Raw genomic sequence first — 21415 nt, 5'->3', positions numbered from 1 at the left:
AACTTCACTTTTAATACACTCACAGACGACTGCCTCTTGAATTCACATTCACCACGTGAGCCTTTCAGACAAGGTTGGAAAAGCCCTCGAGACCCCCTACACCTTACAGTTTTAAAACAGGTGACAACATTTCTAAATTCATCTAGATTCTGATGGGTCCTTGCTTATTTCCTGTCACCAAGTTTGGTGGAATTTTGATTTTTTTTCTCCGTTTTAGAGTCAACAATCTAATGAACAAAAAGCAACAAGGATTTCAGTTAATATGAGTAGAGATGTCACGATTGACTTCCGATTTTTCTCAAGATATATTTTCCTGATACTGGTCTGATGCCCAATATTTTATAAAAATAATGAAACCAGAAAATGATAAATCACTTGGTAGTAAAGACCAGCAATGCTTTTTTTTTTTTACAATATTAGACGATGATCTGTTACTGTCATTAGTTTTTAAAGAGATGCTGCCCCACTCAGCAGACATTTTTGCCAAGTGGTATGATTTACAGCAGCTTAGAAACATGATAGTATGTACTGAAAACACAAGGAGACTACTGGATCAGAACCGATACTGAGTATTGGATCGGGACATTAATAGGGATGAGTAAATCTCATTTGATTACTTTCCCTGAAACTTTACATGTTACTTTAAACTAATTTCATGCCTAATTGTTGCTACTTTCACAACACACCAATAGAAAATGTTGAAAAATGCATATTTTTAACACAGTATTTGTCAATTTAACCCAACACAGTGTTTTATGAAATAAGAAACCAATGGAAATATGGTCATTTGTTCAGGACATATAACAAAGTTAGATGTCCCAGCGCAACTTGTGGTCAGTAGCCTCTAACAAGTAGCGCGTGAGTGTTCCATCATGGCTATTTGATACCACACCTGCTTGCTGTCACTTAATGATTTCAATTCTGGACAAACGTATTTGAAATTTTAAGTGCATTTACTTTTTTTTTTCCAAAGTTAAGTGTTTGAAAGTCTCAATTTGCCTTGAAAGAGACGAGTGGTGCTGTGTTCCTCTCTTAACAAGCCGATAATGTGGAGGACATACTCAGCATGTCGATGTAAATGAAGGTCATTTTAATGCTTTCTTGTAATAACTTGCCATTGCTTCCAGGCTGTAATGCATGTACAGTGTCATGGTAAGTAAAAGCAATTATACTGACAATTATAAAAAAAATAAGATGGCAGTGATTGGGCAACTAATGAAAGGTAATACAAGAACATAGCACATCATTATTTATGTAGCCCTGAAACATATCTAGCACTATGCCCACATTCTGCATAGTATTTCCCACTGAGCAAGAATGAGGCTCTGTGATGCGAGGAGACAGCTAGTGCAAGAGGCATCTTGGCCCGGTGTGACCGAAAGCTTTTTCTCAAATTAAAAAAAACAACCCAAAAAACAAAAAATAGAAACAATAAAAGACAGTGAGGCGCTATAAGATTGCACTTCCACAAGTGTCTCCAGGACATGTTAGATTCTTCACGTGTTGACAACTTGTGAAAACTCAATTCAGACACATGCTGATTGTTCTTCTTGCATTAGCAAAGCCAAGGCTGACAACACAAGGACTTTTGTGCAATCCAGGTCAGGCATGGGCGAGTGGAGTGTAGGTAGCACACACAGTAGGGAGAGACACAAACAACTATGTTATCTAAGCCTAAGTTTTGTTGTCCTCCATCATCCCTGGAGAGAAGAACCATCCTGTAGCATACAGTGCGGATGAGTGAAAACCAACATCTCCTTAAAGAGACTAATGTAAATGACATACTATCGAAGCTTTCTTTTTTTTTACCCTTGCGGAAGGCGGTCTGAATCTTTATGGGTGACTGATCTGGCTCTGATCAGAGTTGACGGAAGTGGCTCAGCAGCTGTCAGCCTTTTTTAGTCAAGCGAGCCCCCACTAGCTCTTGCCGTGTACGTCAGAAACAATGCTTGCACATCAATGCAGCAGGGAAAGAGAAAAACGGGTATTATGGGATTGTTCGTCCAGGTCAATTGCAATGACAGAGTGTAGACCACGGGTCACCAACATGGTCCTCCAGGGCGTCAGTTCACCTCTAAGGGCCACATGACTGGGTCTGCCGGTTTCTCTAAAAATAGCTCATCAAGGACACTGAAATTTCCTGGGGATTTTGGTCAAATTATCATTTGAACCCTAAACATAAACACAAACTAAAAACACTTGCAAAGTTTGATCAAAATAATGTTGCGAACTATTGCTACTTTAACACTTATGGCCCACTCATTTAACTCACTTACTGCCAAAGGGTTCCAGTCACGGCACTGGACATTCAATTTGACATTAGCATTCAACATGCAGTTAAAATACATTGGACATCTATTGTTGTCCATAGCCAGCAATGAGATAAATACTCTGAAATTAATGGGTTTTGTTTTAAACATTTATTCATTCATTCATTTTCTGGACTGCTTATCCTCACAAGGGTCGCTAACCACGGGCACCAGGCGGGGGATATCCTCAAGTGGTGGCCAGCCAATCGCAGGGCACAAGGTGACGGGCAGCCATTGACATTCACACTCATACATATGGGCAATTTAGAGTGTTCAACCAGCCTACTCTGCATATTTTTGGATTGTGGGAGGAAACCGCAGTAGCCGGAAAAAAAAAACATGCAAGAAGATGCAAAACTCCACACAGTGAGAACCGACCTGAGATCGAACCCCTTGACCCCAAAACTGTCGACAAGCTAACCACTTGGACACCGGGCCACCTTAAATATTTAACGAATTAAAAAATGTATTGATAAGAAAATTTAATAAAATACAAGAATGGTTGATTTTGAAAAATATATAATACTTGTTATTGATTTTTTTTTGCCAGAAGCGTTCTCTACTACAAAAGGTTAATGTATTTATCATTTCAGTGACAGTTAATCAAACAGATTAGCTTTCACACTGAGAATTTAATAATAATGTATTAATTAAAAGATAAATGATATTCAATTTTATTTTAGAAGTTTGCATCAATATAATAAACAATTGCATTTTTCAAAAGGTTCTTTGAATCCAGAAGTAATCTAAATTAATGCTATTATATAATTAATGCAATTATGCTACTTGCCGGACTTAATGATGTAGGCAGGCCATTATGAACACGAATGTGTAAAAATCCCTTTGTATTTATTTATGTCTAGAAATTCTAGCAGGAATCGCTTGAACATCCCTCAAGTCAATTCTTCATAATAAATAGCTATTAGAGATATGACTAATGTTCGGCCTCATTGGTCGATAACATTCCACCATAAAACCAACCTAATTGAATAAATAAACTTCACTCACCGTGATGCAATATCGTGTCTCGTTTGATGGCGAGATGAATTTCTTTCAGAAAAGAAATGTCGATATAACACAAATAAACGCTCCGTATTTTTTTTAGAAACACATCTATATGTATTTACAGTAAAAAAAAATATGAAGGAAATCACGCTTAAAAAAAAGATCTATTTAAAAAAAAAGTCTGTCTCCTCGATATTTTCAACGCGGTTAGCAGATAATCGCCAAGCGTCGGGGAGAACTGAGTTGTCCGCGGGGCTCCGGTTCTCCTCCGGCGGTACTCCGGCTGTCTTTCGTCGGTGTTCGGTTTCTTCTGGTGCTGTCACACGATGCCCGTCGCCACCTTTTGACGACTATCCCCGTCCGCTGTTTGCGTGCAGCCATTCACTGCTTGGTTAGCAGGCCAAATAATTGATGTCTGCCAGCCAGCTGCATGACATTTTTATTTTAATACAAGAAAACGTTTATAATTCCACAGCAGCAGGCCCGCGCGTGGGAGTTTCTCGTGTGAACTCAACTGTGTGGTCTGGCGCGTACACTTGCCAGAGGGTTCATCATCATCGTCATCATCATCACCACCGCTACCATCATCATCTTCATCAGGCATGCATACACGCTCGGGACCAATCACCGCATTCGCTTTGATCACGTGATCGCCAGTCTTTCAAGCCTGAACTAGTCATAGATATTTTAAATCATGTGCAAGGGCGAAGAATGACAAAATACGAATATACAAGCAATTTAGATACCTCCCAAATTTTCCCCGGGGCAGAAAAACAAAGCCAGTTCTGATGTTTACTTTTTTGCTCCATAGTTGGAGAATGATGACTTTAAGACTGGTTGTATTTCCTAACGTGCCCGAGGGTACAATGGCAGTTTCAAAAGGGGGAAAAAACGTTATTTAATTGGCACTATCACCAACATATCTTTTTGAATTATACTCTACTAATGCACCACATACCGCATGATATTGCGACTCCCTAACCGGGTGAAATGCATGCTCGCGATTAGTTATCTTGTACAGATATTTTATAGAGTATGGGTGATCAATGCGTTAAAAAGAGTGGAAAAAACCGCCAGGGGTATTTTGAACCGAACAACCTCAAACACATTTGCCCTTTTGTCGCCCTCTTCCGATTCATTGGGAATTACAGCCATACGCGAATAAGAAACCCGCTATTCTCCCTAGTGCAGACACCACCAATTCATTCATTTTCTGTGAGGCTGATGCACACATTTCATTTTATCAACAAATTATTGATAAGCAGAAATGCAGAAAATGAATGTTTCCAAAGATCGCCACTCCCTCTCCAAACAAAATCCTGCTAAGATTTTCTTCATCATACAAAGTGTTTATTTGCATAAAATTGTCACCATGTAAAAACAAAAGATCGCTTATAATAATTTTATTTCTGTGCATTTAAGTAGTAGCTACACTCCAAACAAAAAAAAGGCCACCACATACATAGATATCAAAAGCACTCAATGGAGCAAATATAAACCAGCATTGGATATTATTAAAAAACAGAGCAGTCTCTTATTTAACACAGATTTCAACCATTCTGTGTTTGCTCATTTAAATATTTTTATCAAACTGAAACAACTGAACAAATTGCCACGAGACAGTGTGCTTGTGCATCAGGTTCCAATGGTGGAAAAAGTAGGCTGCTACTGTTATGCAAAAACAATTGACAGAAATATTGGTCACAGCAACAAAATAATTATTACTTGAATATAAAATACAGCATTTTTATATATATAAACTTCAGCAGAGATGCAAATGTTTACCCTTTGTGAAAATGCTGAAAAATGTTTCAAGAACTTGAGTAAGCCATGATACATAAGGAATTTCAGCATCCTGAGAGAGAGAGAGCGTAGATCTAACTTTTCACAAAGGAAGATCCCCTGTTCATTGTCCCATCTCTCGCCTCATGCTTCTAAAAACCTACACACACATTGCTTCAATATCACTAAAAAAAGGAAATCTCCAACGTACCCCGTTCGTCACTGAAGGTAGTCATTCATTAAATCGTTAGAACAGCCAGCCGGTCAGTTGTAGCAGAACTGCTTACCCTCAAAAACTAAATTAAACAACAACAAGCGGCCGTAAGGGAATACAGCCATCCATTTCCAGAGACTCTGGCCAGCCTTCATATTTGTTGATGCTCTTGCTGTTCTTCATCCGCTAATGGCAACCATGACAAAGCAAACAGATCAGATGTCAACAACAATTGGAACGGCTGCCAGTTATCATGTAAGCACTGCCATCCTCAGTCAGAATGGACTGGAGGTCAATTGCCATAAATGGCAGGGAATTAATCATTAGATGACTACTGAACAATGTTTTAATTACCTGCTCAAATGGACTCTTATTCTCGATACCCTTGGCACCGACAAACACCCAACTGTCTCGAAACGCTAGCTCCTTAATGGCGGTGCTCCCGAGCTCCTCAAACAATCGCCGAGACTCTGCATTTAGCCTAAAAAAGAACATTTGTTTTTTTTAAAGTGATGGTAATGAGCATAACGAAACCACAATTCTTTTCTGAGTTGAATGTAGAACAATTTGATTTTAATGTTGTTTTAATACTGATAGCTATTTGGTAGTAAATTTCTGGGTGCAAAATCAGAGAGGGACTTTAGTTTTTCTTCTGTCTCGTGATGTTTTTTAGTTACATCTTTTGTAGACATATAAAGGCGTTAAATAAACTTTGTAATCCTTAAGTTGGAAAAATTCAAATGATGGGGGAAAAATGAGATCAGTTTACTTTAGTTAAAAATAGATGTGACACCTAAAACAACAAAAACTGTATTCCTAGTGTTTTTTAGTATTATTATTTCCTTTGCTGAATGTCAATGTGGTGAGGAGCGTGAAAATTGGTGCGGATTGAAATGAATCGAAGGGGCAGGATGCAAAATCAGTCAATCAGAAAATGAATATGCATTCACTCGCCATGATGAACATGGTACAAGATAATGGCTGGTTACTTTGTAGCTGGATCATCAAAGGAGGCCACAAACACCAACGTTCCCTCGTGGAGAAGACGGAGATATTTCAACAGATCGGAAACATCTGAAGACAAACATCACGCATGCTGTTAAATGTTATTGAAGTTCTCTTTCAAACTAGTCAGACATTTACAGTGACTTGAAATTGCAATATCTGAAAAGCTGTCTGACATCGACCAATCTAATGTCACTTTTCATTACCTCCTGCCCACATATCAAAAGTCTTTGTTTCCAGCAGTTCACCTGTCACCCCTGAAATGAAACAAAAATGGTATGAACATGACTACAATAAGCTATTCAATACGAGCAAAAAAGACTCTTATCTTATTGTACCATTCACCAAAGCGATGTTTAATCCTCTACCGACGTTGTTCTTCACGCTGCTTAATAGCCTGCGAGACAGTAAGACAGCTGGGTTAATCGTACCAACGCACACAAAAATGACCGTAGTCACAATCTGGTTGACTATAAATGTAGAAAGCAAATAAACATTTGAAAGTCAAGCAAAGGAACAGATGGAGGGAAGGAGGGTTGGGTGTGTGCTGTAAATGATTTCAGCTCCTTGGACAAAAAAAGGCAGTGGAAGAAACAGTGAGTGTGTTACAAAAAGAAAACAGCAGTAAATCTCACATTTTATCCTCCAAACAGATTTTGGGTCCAATGACATTGGCAGCTCCTGATACCAGCCGAAAAGCCAGATGTTTGGGGGGGCACGCCGCCGAAAGGCCACATTTATATCGCCGTGGACGAACTTCGGCTACATAGAAAGGGGAGGAGGAAAAAAAAAGTTGAATTGGAAAGTAGCCCGCTGGAGAGAAGGGTTGTACACATATATGACAATATCCGGGGAGTGAAATGTAATCTAAAAGCAGGTTTCAATGTTCATGCCATGAGACATTTGAAACAAGACTTGTGACACCGATTTGTATTCTTCAAATACAGGAATAGCAACTTTTGAGGAAATGCACTCAATCTGATTATCTCTATTCAAGTCCTACTCTGCCTTAATTAACAACAGCCCTGGTAAATAAACAGCATTTTTTTAAAGATAAGTCACATTTTCCAACTACCCAACAAAATGCACACCAATCTTTTCAATTAAAGTTGAAAAAATCCAGTCTAACCTTTCCCCAAGTGCTAATACCAGTTCCCTTTCTGATTATATCTTGGCCCTAAAAAAATGTTTATAGCATTGATGGCAAGATTAACAACACTAGACCTTTAGGGAAGTCATATCTGGTGGGTAAAATCAAGCAGGCTGCATAAATTCATAATAAACCCACAGCCTAGAAATGTATCTTCAGAACTGATTAAAAAACTCCAACGGTTGATGTTAGACGGACGTGCCAAAAAAAACATGACCCCTATGCTGGCGGTTCCTGATAAATATATCTTTTTTTTCCCGTTGACATAATTGAATGTAATGTACAATTCAAATAACGTACCAGCAGTTGGTTCCTGACTTGCACCTGAAAAAGAAAATAAATCTGTCAAATATGCCTATTATGCGCCAGCATTTAAATGTGTTGCACATACATGAAATGCACCATCCTAAAAGGAAGTGCTAATAAGCTTCCCTATTCAACTGTAAGCATTTCAATTTGATAGCAAGCACTTGCATCTGTCCAGAATGCATATTTTAGTATCAAACAGAACATTTCAAATAGAAAAAGCTGTAATTGTGTTTCATGAATTTGTTCTTGTGAATTGTTGACAATCCCTTACCGTTAAATAAATGGCGCACAAGTGATCCGCTTTGCCATCCAAACAAAGTGCTTGCAAGGAGCCACATGAGCCACATGAGCCCAACCAGAAGCAACACGGCCACAAATCGCATAGGGACTTGGAAAGAAACAGAGCACATTCAACGAATTAAACACAACTGAAGCTGCTAGTCTTTAGTTGTAAGAAAATCGTAACCCACCTGTTAATCTCATGTTTAGCTTTCAAATAGACCTGGTCTGCCATGTCATGAAAAAAAAGAAGAATTTGTTAGTCGCTGACAGGAATTTACATACAACTTATCCGTAAACAAAGAGTGTATGTTAACCTCTGGCTACTGTCCGGTCCACGATGACCATTCACAAGGTCGGACTGCAAGTAAGCAGCCAAGACAGATGAGATGAGATTTTGACGCCTCTGCAGAAGGAGAGCACGGAGGGAGGGTCCGACGACTCTACTTCTACATCAACTATTTAATTAAGGCAAGATTTAGTGACATACAAATTATCTATTAAAAAGGACATACAAATTCTCTATGACAAAGATGCAGCAGGACTGTTATGTTGAAGGCTACATATAAACAAAGGACATACAAATTGTCTATGCCAAAGGTGCATGGCTCTGACACCAATGACACATATTGAAACATTCTTTGTTTACATAAGATTATTTCACAGCTACGTCCTGGATAATGATATGCTTTGTGGGCTGTGAAACAGCTTTCAGATTCAAACAAATACTGGTTTGTTGCAAAGCATGTAAGAAAATTGGCAGAAATGTAACATTATTTTTAAAGTGAAAACAGATGTTTGAACTGATATCATTTCCATTCAGGTCTAAGCTAATAAATTTGTTGTTGTAGGGGAGTCAAGACATTTTTTATTTAAATCCTGTGTAAAATGTAAAATAATAAATGACAAAAATATCCTATTGCAAAGGAAAACATTTTGTTAACGGTTTGGAATCTATTAAAAAGTTTTCCTTCCGAATTCAGTGTTTCTTTGTCTATGTCAAACTGGTTCAATGTATAATTCATTGTATGAATGGAGCCAAAATAACTTAAAATACATCAAAGGACATTGAAGATGCTTTTTGAGGGTGGATTTGTTGACAGAGATGTACCCCGTTGGTATTTTACTGAATGGTGCTTAGTCAGATGGAGGTAGGGGCGGGTTAGAAACAGCTGACATCTGTAAAATCCTGTTTAGCCCCCCTCAACAAATCCAGCCAGTTGAGTAGGTGCAAAACTATTTATTGCTCAACAATTGCGCATTAAATTGCGCCATTTTTCATTCTATTTTCTGCAGTTAACGTCAATATTAATCTAATGTAGAAAGAAATCCTGATTTTTCAGGACTTATAATGATGTGATTACAAAAATATAATTAATACATTTAAAAAAAAGTTATTCATTTGAAGTTTGTCTCATTATCTGTAAGTCATTGCGCATCTTAACTTGGATTTTTTGGGATAAGTCATTTGAGATAAGATGTGATGAAATAAAACAGCTCTTTTCCCAATATAGAAGACACTTTTCTGTAGAAGAAAACTGTGTCAAAATGAGCCAATGTCATTACGTGTCCATCGTGAAATACCATTTTAATCTCCTTTTTTGTGGGATGCAACTTTCACGTTTATCTTCAGGCACTTTCATCACTTTTATAGTTGTGCTGGGACTTAATAAAAATTACCCAAGTGTGACAACCACAAACTTAATGAGGCAAGACAAATGCGAATAGTATTAGAGTACATACTATGCCTGAATATATATATATATATATACTTGCAAAGGTGAAAGCTTCAGGAAGCGGTGCCTTCTCCCGACGCCAGTCGCTCGATGTCGATTTTGCTCGAGAGTGCACGAAGAATCGGCAAGTTGAACTACTTTTTTCGTACCTTCATTGGGGCTTTCACCTCGCGTGGCCCAAGACTTGAAATTCACACAATTGCACGAGAAGTTGTAAAATGCTCGTCTTTCAGGGGCGTGGTGGAACGCTGCTAATTAAGAAATAACGTCAGTCATCTTCCGGAAATATTGGCTCGTCTGAATTGAGTCTGCGCCTAAAGCATCACGTGTGCTTACAGCGAATCACGCATACATATATGGCGAGATGTTCTAAAGATTGGAAGGTCGCGTAAACAAATAGGCGGCCATCTTACGTCAGAACACTTCTATCTCAGGATTAATTGTAGTGGAAGTAAATGTATTTATTTTTTCATGGAAATCCTATTAAATCGTTAATTTTACCAAGTATTTACAAAAACCTTTGTTTATGACGAACTACATTACCGTGAGCACAATTTTGGATGGGTCTTGAAATGCAAAATAAACTAAAATGTTACGATTCCTATTTACCGCACCTTTGAAGCTTATAAAAAAAAAACAATGCGTTTCAAAATAGACTGGAAGTTGAGCAATGTTTTAGACAACCGAAGGCTCCATTGACTGTCACTATGTAGTACTAATTAGCGATCTGTTCGACTCAAAATGGCTTATAAAAGTGGGCATCGTCCCCATTGGCTCACAGTCTGCATCCGACGCATCATTTTGAGAGACAATAATTAAAAGACAACTCGAATCTTTTATTTGCAATGGAATTATTGATTCATAAATAAACGAACAAAGAGAATTTAGATGTAATTTTGTGTGATTTAAAAGGAAAAATAATCCCCTCCTCTTCTTGTCGTGTTCCTTTTTTTTTTTTTTTTTTTTTTTACAGAATTACAAATCCAAGATGGCTGCTCACTGTGCCGCACTCTCAATTTCCAAAATTGTCAATCCTTTTCGGGCTGGATTTGCTGGGAACACAATAAAAGTAAGACTATAAACGCTTGTTTAAAATAAAACATTAGCGGCAATGCTTGTGTTGAAAAACGTGTTTTATGATCTTAATCGTGTTACAAGGTCAAATGAGTTAAAATCAATAAGCCAATAATCCACATTATATTACGCATTGAAGATTTTATTGTGATATAACCTACAGGTATTTGGAACAACTGTTACCAGTCACAGGAATAAGACGGTGTTGACTGTGAGTGGCTTTACAATTTTGTATGTACAAACTGGAATTGCGTATATTTTTACATGTCGTCAATGTCTTCTTTCTGATGAATACGTTCATTTGTCCTAATACTGTTGTCCTAATACTGTTTTCTATGCTGCCTACACCCAAAGGGAAGGGACATTGTAAGTATGCGACATAGTTTTGCATTTCACACAACAATAACAATACAATACAGTAATACCAATTCTGTCAATTGTAACTGAATAGAAGATGTTTTGTTTTTGTGAAAAGTCCTAATTTGTGCCATCTGAATCTCAAATTCACAGCCTCCCCCAGCAAAATATGGAGGCAGACATACTGTCACCCTCATACCAGGAGATGGAATTGGACCAGAGCTTTTTAATCATGTCAGAGAAGTGTTCAGGTTGGTCAGACTGAAATGGAAGAAGTAAAACTTTATTTTTCTCAGTAAACAGAGCTAAATATTGTCTGCAGATTCAGCTGTGTGCCTGTGGACTTTGAGATGGTATATGTCAATTCCGCCTTGGAGACTGAAGATGATATCAACAATGCCATCACTGCCATCCGGCGCAATGGCGTAGCTCTCAAAGGTAAGTCATTTAAAGAAAAAAAGATGAAATAGCACAAATATTATAAAGATTTTAGTTGCCCTTTTGTATAACAAAGCTTGGACCAGGCCTCAATCCTGTCATGTCAAAACAAGCATAAAACTAAGACAATTACTAATTGTGTATTTCAAATGACGACAAATATTTGAAATCTCATCCTACTTTAGTTAAAAATATACACAGTGATAATTTTACAATTGGCACACTGCGAGTCCCAGGGATTCGCTTGTCTGAAAACTGTGCGTCCCAGGAAACTTGTCACGAGTCCCAACATACTACGGATGCAAATAAAACATAAACAACAATATATAAACATTCAGATTTAATTTATTTATTATATGGTTTAGGGTTAGGGTTTATTTATCATTGTACTAGTCTTTCAGCTCGTAGATCCTCCTCTCTTTGCAGCCAAAAGTCTTTTGAAATGTGCGTATTTTTCCTTGCTTCCCCCGTTTTGCTTCATGATCATCGATCGAATCTTCTGCAGTTCTTTTCTTACTAGTTGTATTTTTAACTGCGAAATAACTATCCAGACTGTTTTGCTTTTTCTGAAACATTTTTTATCTTTCTTACACTATTACGAAACTCTTGCTATCGCTTTCTCTCCTTCGTCTGCTAGTCTCGCGAGAATTATTTCGCAAAGATTATGTGGAATAAATTGGTTTGCTATCGGATATATGTGTTTTGGTTTTTTTTTTGATAAAAATTTCTTTGCGTCCGAAAAAAAGCACATTACTTGAAATTGTGCGTCTGAAAGAAAAGCTGTGCGTATCAGACGCAGGACGCAGAGGTAACGAGAACACTGTATACAGATCTATTTTTGAGTAATATGTATTTTTATATGGACACCATTCTTGCATATAACAATAACTTTGCTTAATTCTGCGGACAGGTAACATAGAAACCAAACATACCATGCCCCCCTCGGTCAAATCCAGAAATAATCTTCTTCGGTAAGTTTTAAGTAAAGATGCACCACAATCTAGTGCTGACTTTACTAATTTTCTCTATGCATTTTTCAGTACAAGCTTGGACCTGTATGCCAATGTGATGCACTGCCAGTCCCTCCCAGGCGTTCAAACTCGCCACAAAAACATCGACATCATGATTATTCGAGAGAACACCGAGGGGGAGTACAGCAGCCTGGAGCATGAGGTAGGATGAAGGTCTCTCACATTCTGAATTAGATATGATCTTGATTTTAGAGACAGTTGCTCAAGGATTTTAAAAAGGCAACTGGAATTTCATGACAAATTTGAAAATATGGGAATTTGATAGTTCATCTCGTGAGCAAATGTCTCACACTTGCCGCATAAGTGTGTGTGACAATAACGAGCATTAATGAGGTGAAAATAGATGTTTGAAATGATATAAAGGAACGTTGGGCAATCGTTGCCCAAACTAAGGGCTGTCCATCTGGAAATACTGGCTTTTTTTCATATTTTTCTCCACCGTTGCATATCATTACATTAATTTCAGTTTTCTCACCTATTGAACAAGGTATTTTTTCTTCTGCTGGGCTGTGCATGATTAAGGTGTGCGTTGTCCCCTTTTAAATACATAATTATGTACTGTTCTGACTTTTGTCTTTTTAGAGCGTCTCTGGGGTGGTGGAGTCTCTTAAAATAATCACCAGAAATAATTCACTCCGGATTGCAGAATATGCCTTCCGATTGGCCAGAGAGAAGGGTCGACGCAGGGTCACCGCTGTCCACAAGGCTAACATCATGTGAGTTGTACACTCATATCTTCATGGCACAAGACTATGTGGCTAATTATTCTACACTTACAGGAAGCTAGGTGATGGCTTGTTCCTACAATGTTGCAAAGAAGTGGCCTCAGGGTACCCCGACATTACATACGACAGCATGATTGTGGACAACACCACCATGCAGGCAAGAACATGCACCAGGACTGTATGCACTAGATGACATTTTTAGACCAGAACAAAAAAAACAATTGCCCAAAGCTTATCTCTTTGACGGTAATGGATTCAAAGTTCTGCTAAAAATGAGCTGTTACCACTCAAACCAAAGAAACACATTTACAACTTTCCTACTGTTTTAACTGCTTCAAAGTTTTAAAAAAAAATCTTGTTCATAAATGAAGTCATTGACTACCATTGACAGCAATAAACGTTCAATCAATTTGTACTGGAAGGGGCTGCCAGGGTGGTTTCTTTGTCTATCGCTGTCAATGGCACTGAAACATAATCATTTAATGCCAGCAGCCCCAGGTTACATGACCATCCGTTTGACTGTTTTTGCCCAGCTGGTATCAAACCCACAGCAATTTGATGTGATGGTGATGCCCAACCTTTACGGCAACGTAGTGAGCAACGTGTGCGCCGGCCTGGTTGGGGGCCCAGGCCTTGTGCCAGGAGCCAATTACGGCCGTGACTATGCAGTCTTTGAAACGGTGAGTGATTTCACTGAAGGGGATTCAACCATTTTACAACAATGACGATTTGAATAAATTGTGTTGGCAAGATAAGATGATTATTATTTTTTTAAATTTATATTCCAGGCCACAAGGAACACAGGGAAGAGTATCGCAAACAGGAACATTGCAAACCCCACCGCTCTGCTGCTCGCCAGCTGCATGATGCTTGACCATCTTAAGTATGTGTCCAGATTTTGTCCTGCCATCTGCCAGGCAACTGTTTTGACTCTTCCTGTCTTTCTTTTCTCCATGCCTTCAGGCTTTATGATTATGCAACTTTGATCCGGAACGCTGTGCTCACAACTATGAATGAAACCCGGGTGAGTCTCCTTTCCTCAGCAGGCCTGACCGTTAATGTGAATCAGCTTTTTATGTTTTTGTTTTTTTGCCCACCTTCAGTTGCACACTGCGGATATTGGCGGCCAGGGTACCACGTCAGAAGTGGTTCAGACCATCATGCGTGTCATCCAGAGTAAAGGACAACACACAGCTGAGATGTAAGAGCCCAAAGCACCAAGTTGTTTTGTATCTTTAACTCCACAAAGGTTATTTATTTTCAACTGTGGAATATCACAATAACCCCATTAAGATACTAATTTGTCAATCACATTTTAATACTGTTGACCTATTTGTAGCTAAACAAAATCCTGGCAGCATGGAACGCAACAAGATGCACTTTTTAAACTTTTTCTTTCTCCCCTTAGAAAAGTAAATAAAGTTAAGTAATGGACATAAGGTCGACTGTGCTGTGTTACATACTGTTCTAGCTTGTATAGTGAGATTATATCAAATATACATTATTTTCAGGCATACTGCATAGATAGACTTACAGGCGTTGTGTTTGCATGACTGTACTATATAACATGCACATAAGTTTACTCAAATTGTGTTATTAAGGCTGTGTCAATGGTATTAAATTATTCAGAATCCACTGAGTCCTGTGGTATTTATTAGGATTTAGAGGTTCCTACCTGTAAAATTAGCTTATCCATTTCTTATAAATCAACCATTCGTTTCATTGGTCTATTGTGGATATTAAAATACAAGTAACTAATGAATATTATTTTATATTACATTTGTAATATTATTGGTTAAATGTAAATAATTCAAATTAGATTTTGTTATGACACTACTTTTACACGATTTTTCTCTTGTGTACTTCACGCTTATTAAGCAAAGGTTGCCAGTGTTTTCAAAACTGGCCATTGCACGTTGCTATAGCTTCATTTTGTCGCTAGGAGGCAGAAGATGCTTGTGCAGTTTCCATCAATCATTGGTAAAAAGCAATTTTGACCAGGATGGACTTCTAGATGGACTCCAAACACTTGTGGATCTGCGTGTATAATTGTCAAAAATCAGTTTCCCTCAATCAAGCCCCTGTGAATAATTGGCTATGGAATTGAAGTGTACATTTGGCATCCTCATTAATCTTCCTTTTAAACAGGAACAAGCACTCCAACATCACATGGTGAAGACAAAAACCTTTTTTAGTGCAAAATTATCAGGAAACCTAGCATAAAATAATATTGTGCTTTCAACAAGGTCGGTCTTCACTGTGTGACGTTTTTATGTTCTCCCCCGGCTCGCGTGGGTTTTCTCAGGATACTCTGGTTTCCTCCCGTAACCCCAAAACATGTAGGGTAGGCTGGTTATTCACTCTAAATTGTCCTTAGGTATGAGTGTGTCTGTCTCCTTGTGCACTGCGATTGGCTGCCACCGATTCAGCTAAGATAGGCTCCGGCACCCCATCAAGCCTCGTGTGGATAAATGGCTCTGAAAATGAATGAATCTCTGGTGACTTCTGAGCTCACTTGAACGGTGGTAATGCGTGTAGGCACGACACCACGACATTTCTCACATTTCAGACTACATTTGCTCATCCAGTGGAATTTGCAACGAGTGTTATGGAGAGTGTTAACTCAGCCTCTGCCAGCTGGCTCTTTGACCCTCTTTTCATTCATGTCAGTAACTCACTCTACAGAGACACTCTTTTTGGCCCGGACAAGTTGTCTCAACTCTATTTCATTTGGAATCATCACTTTTATCTGTGATCGTTCCAGAAAGCTCCCCACAATGGATCAGCATTTTCTCAGCATTCTCTTCCTCTGGGTTTTTTTCACCTCATTTCGCCTCTCATCAGCATGCACACTCTGGCCCCTGTCACTCATCGGCTCAAATGCTCTTCTCCCCCGTGAGCCGCCTCCGGAGCCAAAGCTTGAGGCAAATGGCCAGTGGATTGTACAGCAGGCGGCAGCGGTGGGGTTTGCTGTTGGATGTTGCAAAAGACCACTGGCCACTTGATCTTCTCGGGCCTGTGTACAGTATAAATTGCAAAAGGCACAACTCTGTGTGTAACCCAATACCTTCAGATGTGCTATATTTTTTTGTAAAGCGCAGATACAGTCCAATTAACATTGGCCTAAAATATCTTTTGTCAAAGGCATGCCACAGAGATCTTATCAACACCAATTTAAATGGGCCAGATCTTGAACCACAAAATAGAATACAATAAAATAATGATCAGAATCTAAATACTACATTGCTAGAACCACAGCAAATGTTTCCAACTATTATGGCACCTCCTAAACATAGCTTTTCTTTTCCACTAATCTTAACTTTCAATGGATCCTCTTTTAAAACATCACCAAATATAAATTTAACGAAAAAGAGAAAATAGCCAAAGGAAAATGGAAGCACACAAGCACAGTTAGTCTTTTAACTATGTCTAAAATAAGGAAATGTCACAGTATCTCCTGACAGTTTGGTGGTTGATATAATTTAAAAAAGAAAAAAGAGAGATAAAAATCAATTAACACTGTCTAGCTCGCCTTTGGTGTTGGGAAACTCCTCTCATATATCTATTTCACTCTTTATAATGGCTCCTTTTTTGGATGCTGTTTTCAATTGGATTTTGTCATTGTGATGTTTTGTCTGATGTTGTGTTTGGTGAATTTATACAATGCTGAATGTATCTGTTTTTTCTCTGTATTTATCCTCTCCTATGCAATATCCTGCAAGCAATTTGCACATAATGAGAACATAAAGCAGAGGATTGATTTCAATCCAGCCGCCTTGGTCTCATCAGCCTCTACAGCTTCAAACAGTCAACCAACTCCACTCGCCATTGATGGGCCTTGCATTTTCACACTTACCCGGCGATAGTAAGTTTATATTGTATATATTGTATATTGTATTCAACATACACTACGCCAACGGCTATTTGGCATCAAGTCCCTTGAATCTGGGGACTGCCGTTCTCTTTTCTATATCTGAAAGGCCAAATTTGTCATGATGAATGACTCCCCAAGTAGTGAAAAATATGGGTATAGTAGCCAAACAATGAAATGGGAGGAGTGTGAATTCAAGTGTTTTCAGAATAGGGAGTTTGGGATCTGTGATTGGTGAGAAGAAGAATAGTGTTGTAGACTCAAGGGAGTTTGGTGAGGAGACATAAGCCGAGTCGCACATTAATCACCTTATATTTAATAACGAAATGACAAAGTAAAGTGTTGCTTTTTTTTCATATTGAGACCCAATTACACAACTTGCACCACATGTGTTCCATTGACGACTTTGCAGCTCACAGAACATGATGCCATAAATCAAGGCTGGCACCTTGTGATTACTGCAAGGGTCAAAGGCACTACCATCCTAAAAGAAGCAACTTTTTGGCATTTTTTTATTTTTACATCTCAAACTAGAAGCCCTATAGTATTCACAATAGATTACCCCATTCTATTTGATTGGTCAGGTTGGTCACAGTTTGATAAAAGGAAAACCTGGTTTGTTTTTTTAAATTCCAAGATAGTAATTTGGAAAGTTTCCACAAATTAGATGCAGCAGGTATGCCAATTCCAAATGGGATGAACAAAGTCAAAGTTGTCTAATCAAAGACTAAAGGCATCAAAGGAGAGACGATAAGACACACGAGTCACATAAAAACTGCACCAAGTTACTAAATATACAGTGTGATACACTGGTTTAATGTTTTACTACAGGCTTGATTTTATTGATGTAAACGGATTTGTTTCACCGTGTTTGCCTGGATTTTGTTGCTGTCGCAGGATAAACAGATTTCAGCATAGTCATTGATCAAATATTCAAACAGAAATCTGTTTCATGACAATTGGCCTGAATAGGATCATTTATTGCTAGCCTTCACAATGATTTAAATGAATTAATGGTCTATGGCCATCAGTGGCACCGAAACATGTCTTCAAATGGATGTGCTTTAATGGTGAGGAAAACCTTAAGATGTGACTTAGCTTTGATTTATAGAGCTGCCATGTTGCTCCGCTAGCCACATTCTTAACTGCAGACGGATTCCACCTGTGCTACATGATCGCACTGGTTTTTCATTGCCGGACGAAGCTAATCTGGGGTCTTGGCATGGGTTGCAGGAGGGACAGCGGTTACGCCAGATGCTTTATTGCATTGTTTCTAAACTGGACACCATCTGTCTTGCTCACTTTTCCAAAACTCTCTGCTTCATTTCCACACGCATTCTATGTACTGATAGATGCTGTGCAAACTGTGAGTGAGGCGGGTCTGCGTCTATTTCTGTTTGGTTTTATGTTTATGATAAATTAGCTGGCCTGAGTTGCTCAACCGGCGAGCTGGTGAATAAGTGGTTATTGAATCGGCCTGACAGTTCTAGGGTCGAGGGTTTGATCCCAGGTCAGTCCTCACTGTATGCAGTTTGCATGTTCTCCCTGGGCTTGTGTGTGTTTTTTCCCAGGTGCTCTGGTTTCCTCCCACAATCTGAAAAACTTGCAGGGTAGGGTGGTTGATCACTCTAAATTGCCCCTTGGTATGAATGCGAGCATGAATGCCTGTCCGTTTCCCTGAGATTGGCAGGCCACAATTCAGGGTGGCCATTGTGAGGATAAGCGGTTAGGAAAATGAATGAATGTGTTGCTCAACAGTTCCATTAAAAAGGCTCAGAATGATGACTTTTTTTCGAAAAGCACATGATTTGACTAAATGTCCACGAGACATGAAAGGTGGTGATTGATGGACTATTTGTTCTCTTTAAAAACAATCGTTGCATTGTCGCTGATGTTATTTTGGGGTTTTTTTTTGGATATTAAACAGGGTTAAGAGTTTTACCATATGCCTGCCGGGCCTTTTTTTGGCGATAGTGTCAGAGTAGCATTACAGTCAGGCAAACACGCTGCCTTCATGAGGAGTTGCATTGCGCTTGTCTTATGTCATCAGAACTCTGCTCCCCTGAAACCAGAGCACCCTTGGCTCCCCGACAGCTCGGTATCCAACCCCCCCTCAGTGCTGTGGATTTGTGTGCAGAACTAAATTTCAACAAGTGTTTATTCTCTCCGGTTTCCAAAACAAAGCATATTTCCCAGTGACGTTGATGTCTGAGTTTAATCCAATAAATATGGCGGTCTGGGAATCAACTGAGGCCACAAGCTACCAGTGTTGGGGTTAAGTAGTGTTAGTATCATTTCGGTAATATTACGGTACTAGAAGGGGTGATAGTTATTCCACATGAAGACAGTATAATTGCAGCATAATTGAAAAAAAATACATCTGCAAGTCATACAACTGTGCATTCTGTTGAGTCTAAATGAGTATAAAATAAATTGTTTGACCTTAAATTTTGGCACAAAACCTCCATTTTTCAATAAGCAGAACTTGATACATTGTGCCAACTATTGCAAGGTTAGTAAACTTAGAACCAGCTTCATTCGTAGTGACTTATGGCTGCAGCGATGTAGAGACCCAGTTTGAATCCTGCTAATTAGGATCCAATTTCACTTTTCATCCTTTCATATGACCTTTGGGATGATTTGGTGTCCAAAATATGGTCTACTATCATTTTAAAGCCACTTACTGTAGTATTTTATAGCACACTTAAAGTAGATGGATGATTGGGTCATATATTCATCCTATGTATGCTGGGCTACAATAGCTCTTAAGCCCACGAATCCAGCATGCGAGGCAGCATGACATTAAATATCATGATAAAAAGACCAACATCTTTATTTAATGCAGTAGAGATGATTGCAATGCTGAATACCTTGTCCCAGTTACTGTTTAAAAGATTTTGTACACATGTCTACAGCCTACTGCTGTTCTTTGGATCAGAAATAGACAGAGTAGCTGGAGACAACTGATGGTAGTTTATTATTAAAACATAATCCATGTTTGTCAGTATTGGGGTATATGTACTCCTATTCTGCCTTGCTTCAAAATGTAATGTATTAATTTATGAAAATTGTTCACGTTTCTGAAAATGACCTTGTGTCGTCTCTAACCAACCCTGAATGCAGTTTTCTTCAAAACGGTGGAGTTTTATTGCGGTAGTTTTATTTACACTATTTTTTGTTATAATTCTGTATGTTTTATGCTTCTATTTTATGTCCGGAATAAAATTGGTCATGATTCACATCATCATTCCAAACTCCTCATATTCTCCCAACAAACTACTTGAGAATAATAATAAAAAATCACTAAATTCTCAACGCCTAAGCTATGTTACGAGAAATGATGTCCATCTATGATGAGAATAAGAAAATAATTGATAATTATGTGTTGTCCAGTATGAAACTCATTCAAAAACAAGTCATTTCATTATCTTCCATATCCTTAAAGCCTTTGTTTCATTTTGCAAAGATTTCACATAACAGTGGTCGTTGGACGAAGCCAGTCTGCAGCTCTTTGCGATTTCCTGGTCCCCCCCTTGTCGTGTCATGAGTGTCTGCTGTACTTTCCGTGCCCTCCTCAGGTGAATGTGTCTCAAAAGAGTTTTGATGAAAAGAGATCTCTGTTAAGCCACCAGAAAACACAGCTTTGATTATTTTTCAACACTGCCCTTGTGTCTTTAACAACGCATGATGTTCTACTTGAGCTTCCTGCGGCACTTGATTTCACGCGCCTTTCTTTAACTACTGCCAATGGCTGCAAGGAACAATGCGTACGTCAGCTGTGTAGATATAACGGCTGCAGGAGATGGTCATCTGCTTTTCCGAAAAAGAGAATATGATGGTGCTGATGTGTGGGATCTCGTTAGATGGGTGGCCGCAGTCAGACTCAGAGGCAGACACTGATCTCAAAGTAAAAAATTAAATCTATTGATGAAAAAAGTGTCCATCAAATTGAGAGCAGATCATGGCAACAGCCCGGCTTTCAACATAATGAAGCGAACAAATTAATCTTTCCAAAACCCCATGTGCTGGGAAATCCCGAAGGGGGGGAAAAAAATAAAACAACTTCAATAGTAATGAACCGAAAAATCATTACTGTAAACTACTTTAACAGCCTAGAGTAAAATAGAAAA

General features: G+C 38.7%; 3 protein-coding genes across 3 annotated transcripts in view; 1 reads left to right on the top strand and 2 right to left on the bottom strand.

Annotated features, from left to right (window-relative positions):
• wnk3 (WNK lysine deficient protein kinase 3) overlaps positions 1-3882 on the bottom strand; it is a 29912-nt gene extending 26030 nt beyond the window's left edge. The window contains exon 1 of the mRNA XM_077710807.1: positions 3318-3882. The gene's annotated coding sequence lies outside the window, so the exon portion shown is untranslated. The remainder of the gene's footprint in view (positions 1-3317) is intronic.
• Positions 3883-4642: 760 nt separating this feature from the next.
• fam3a (FAM3 metabolism regulating signaling molecule A) lies at positions 4643-10138 on the bottom strand. Its single transcript, XM_077721716.1, has 11 exons — positions 9826-10138; positions 8371-8511; positions 8245-8281; positions 8046-8162; positions 7766-7789; positions 6951-7077; positions 6654-6712; positions 6522-6572; positions 6300-6384; positions 5665-5791; positions 4643-5496 (listed from the first exon to the last, which is right to left on the bottom strand). The coding sequence occupies exons 3-11, from the start codon at positions 8255-8257 to the stop codon at positions 5398-5400; spliced, it is 702 nt and encodes a 233-aa protein (XP_077577842.1). The 5' UTR covers positions 8258-8281; positions 8371-8511; positions 9826-10138; the 3' UTR covers positions 4643-5397.
• A 433-nt stretch (positions 10139-10571) lies between these two features.
• On the top strand, positions 10572-15053 carry idh3g (isocitrate dehydrogenase (NAD(+)) 3 non-catalytic subunit gamma). The gene is made up of 13 exons (XM_077721726.1): positions 10572-10858; positions 11027-11074; positions 11218-11229; positions 11374-11471; positions 11543-11658; positions 12569-12629; positions 12699-12831; positions 13272-13405; positions 13469-13571; positions 13948-14094; positions 14203-14297; positions 14378-14438; positions 14518-15053. Exons 1-13 carry the CDS (start codon positions 10778-10780, stop codon positions 14617-14619), a joined length of 1191 nt encoding a protein of 396 aa, XP_077577852.1. The 5' UTR covers positions 10572-10777; the 3' UTR covers positions 14620-15053.
• Positions 15054-21415: the final 6362 nt, after the last annotated feature.

Source organism: Stigmatopora nigra, chromosome 1, assembly GCF_051989575.1.
Source record: "Stigmatopora nigra isolate UIUO_SnigA chromosome 1, RoL_Snig_1.1, whole genome shotgun sequence".
In the NCBI taxonomy this organism is placed as follows: Eukaryota; Metazoa; Chordata; class Actinopteri; order Syngnathiformes; family Syngnathidae; genus Stigmatopora; species Stigmatopora nigra.
The sequence above is the reverse complement of the archived record's forward strand: the minus strand, read 5'-3'. Positions and strand labels throughout refer to the sequence as shown.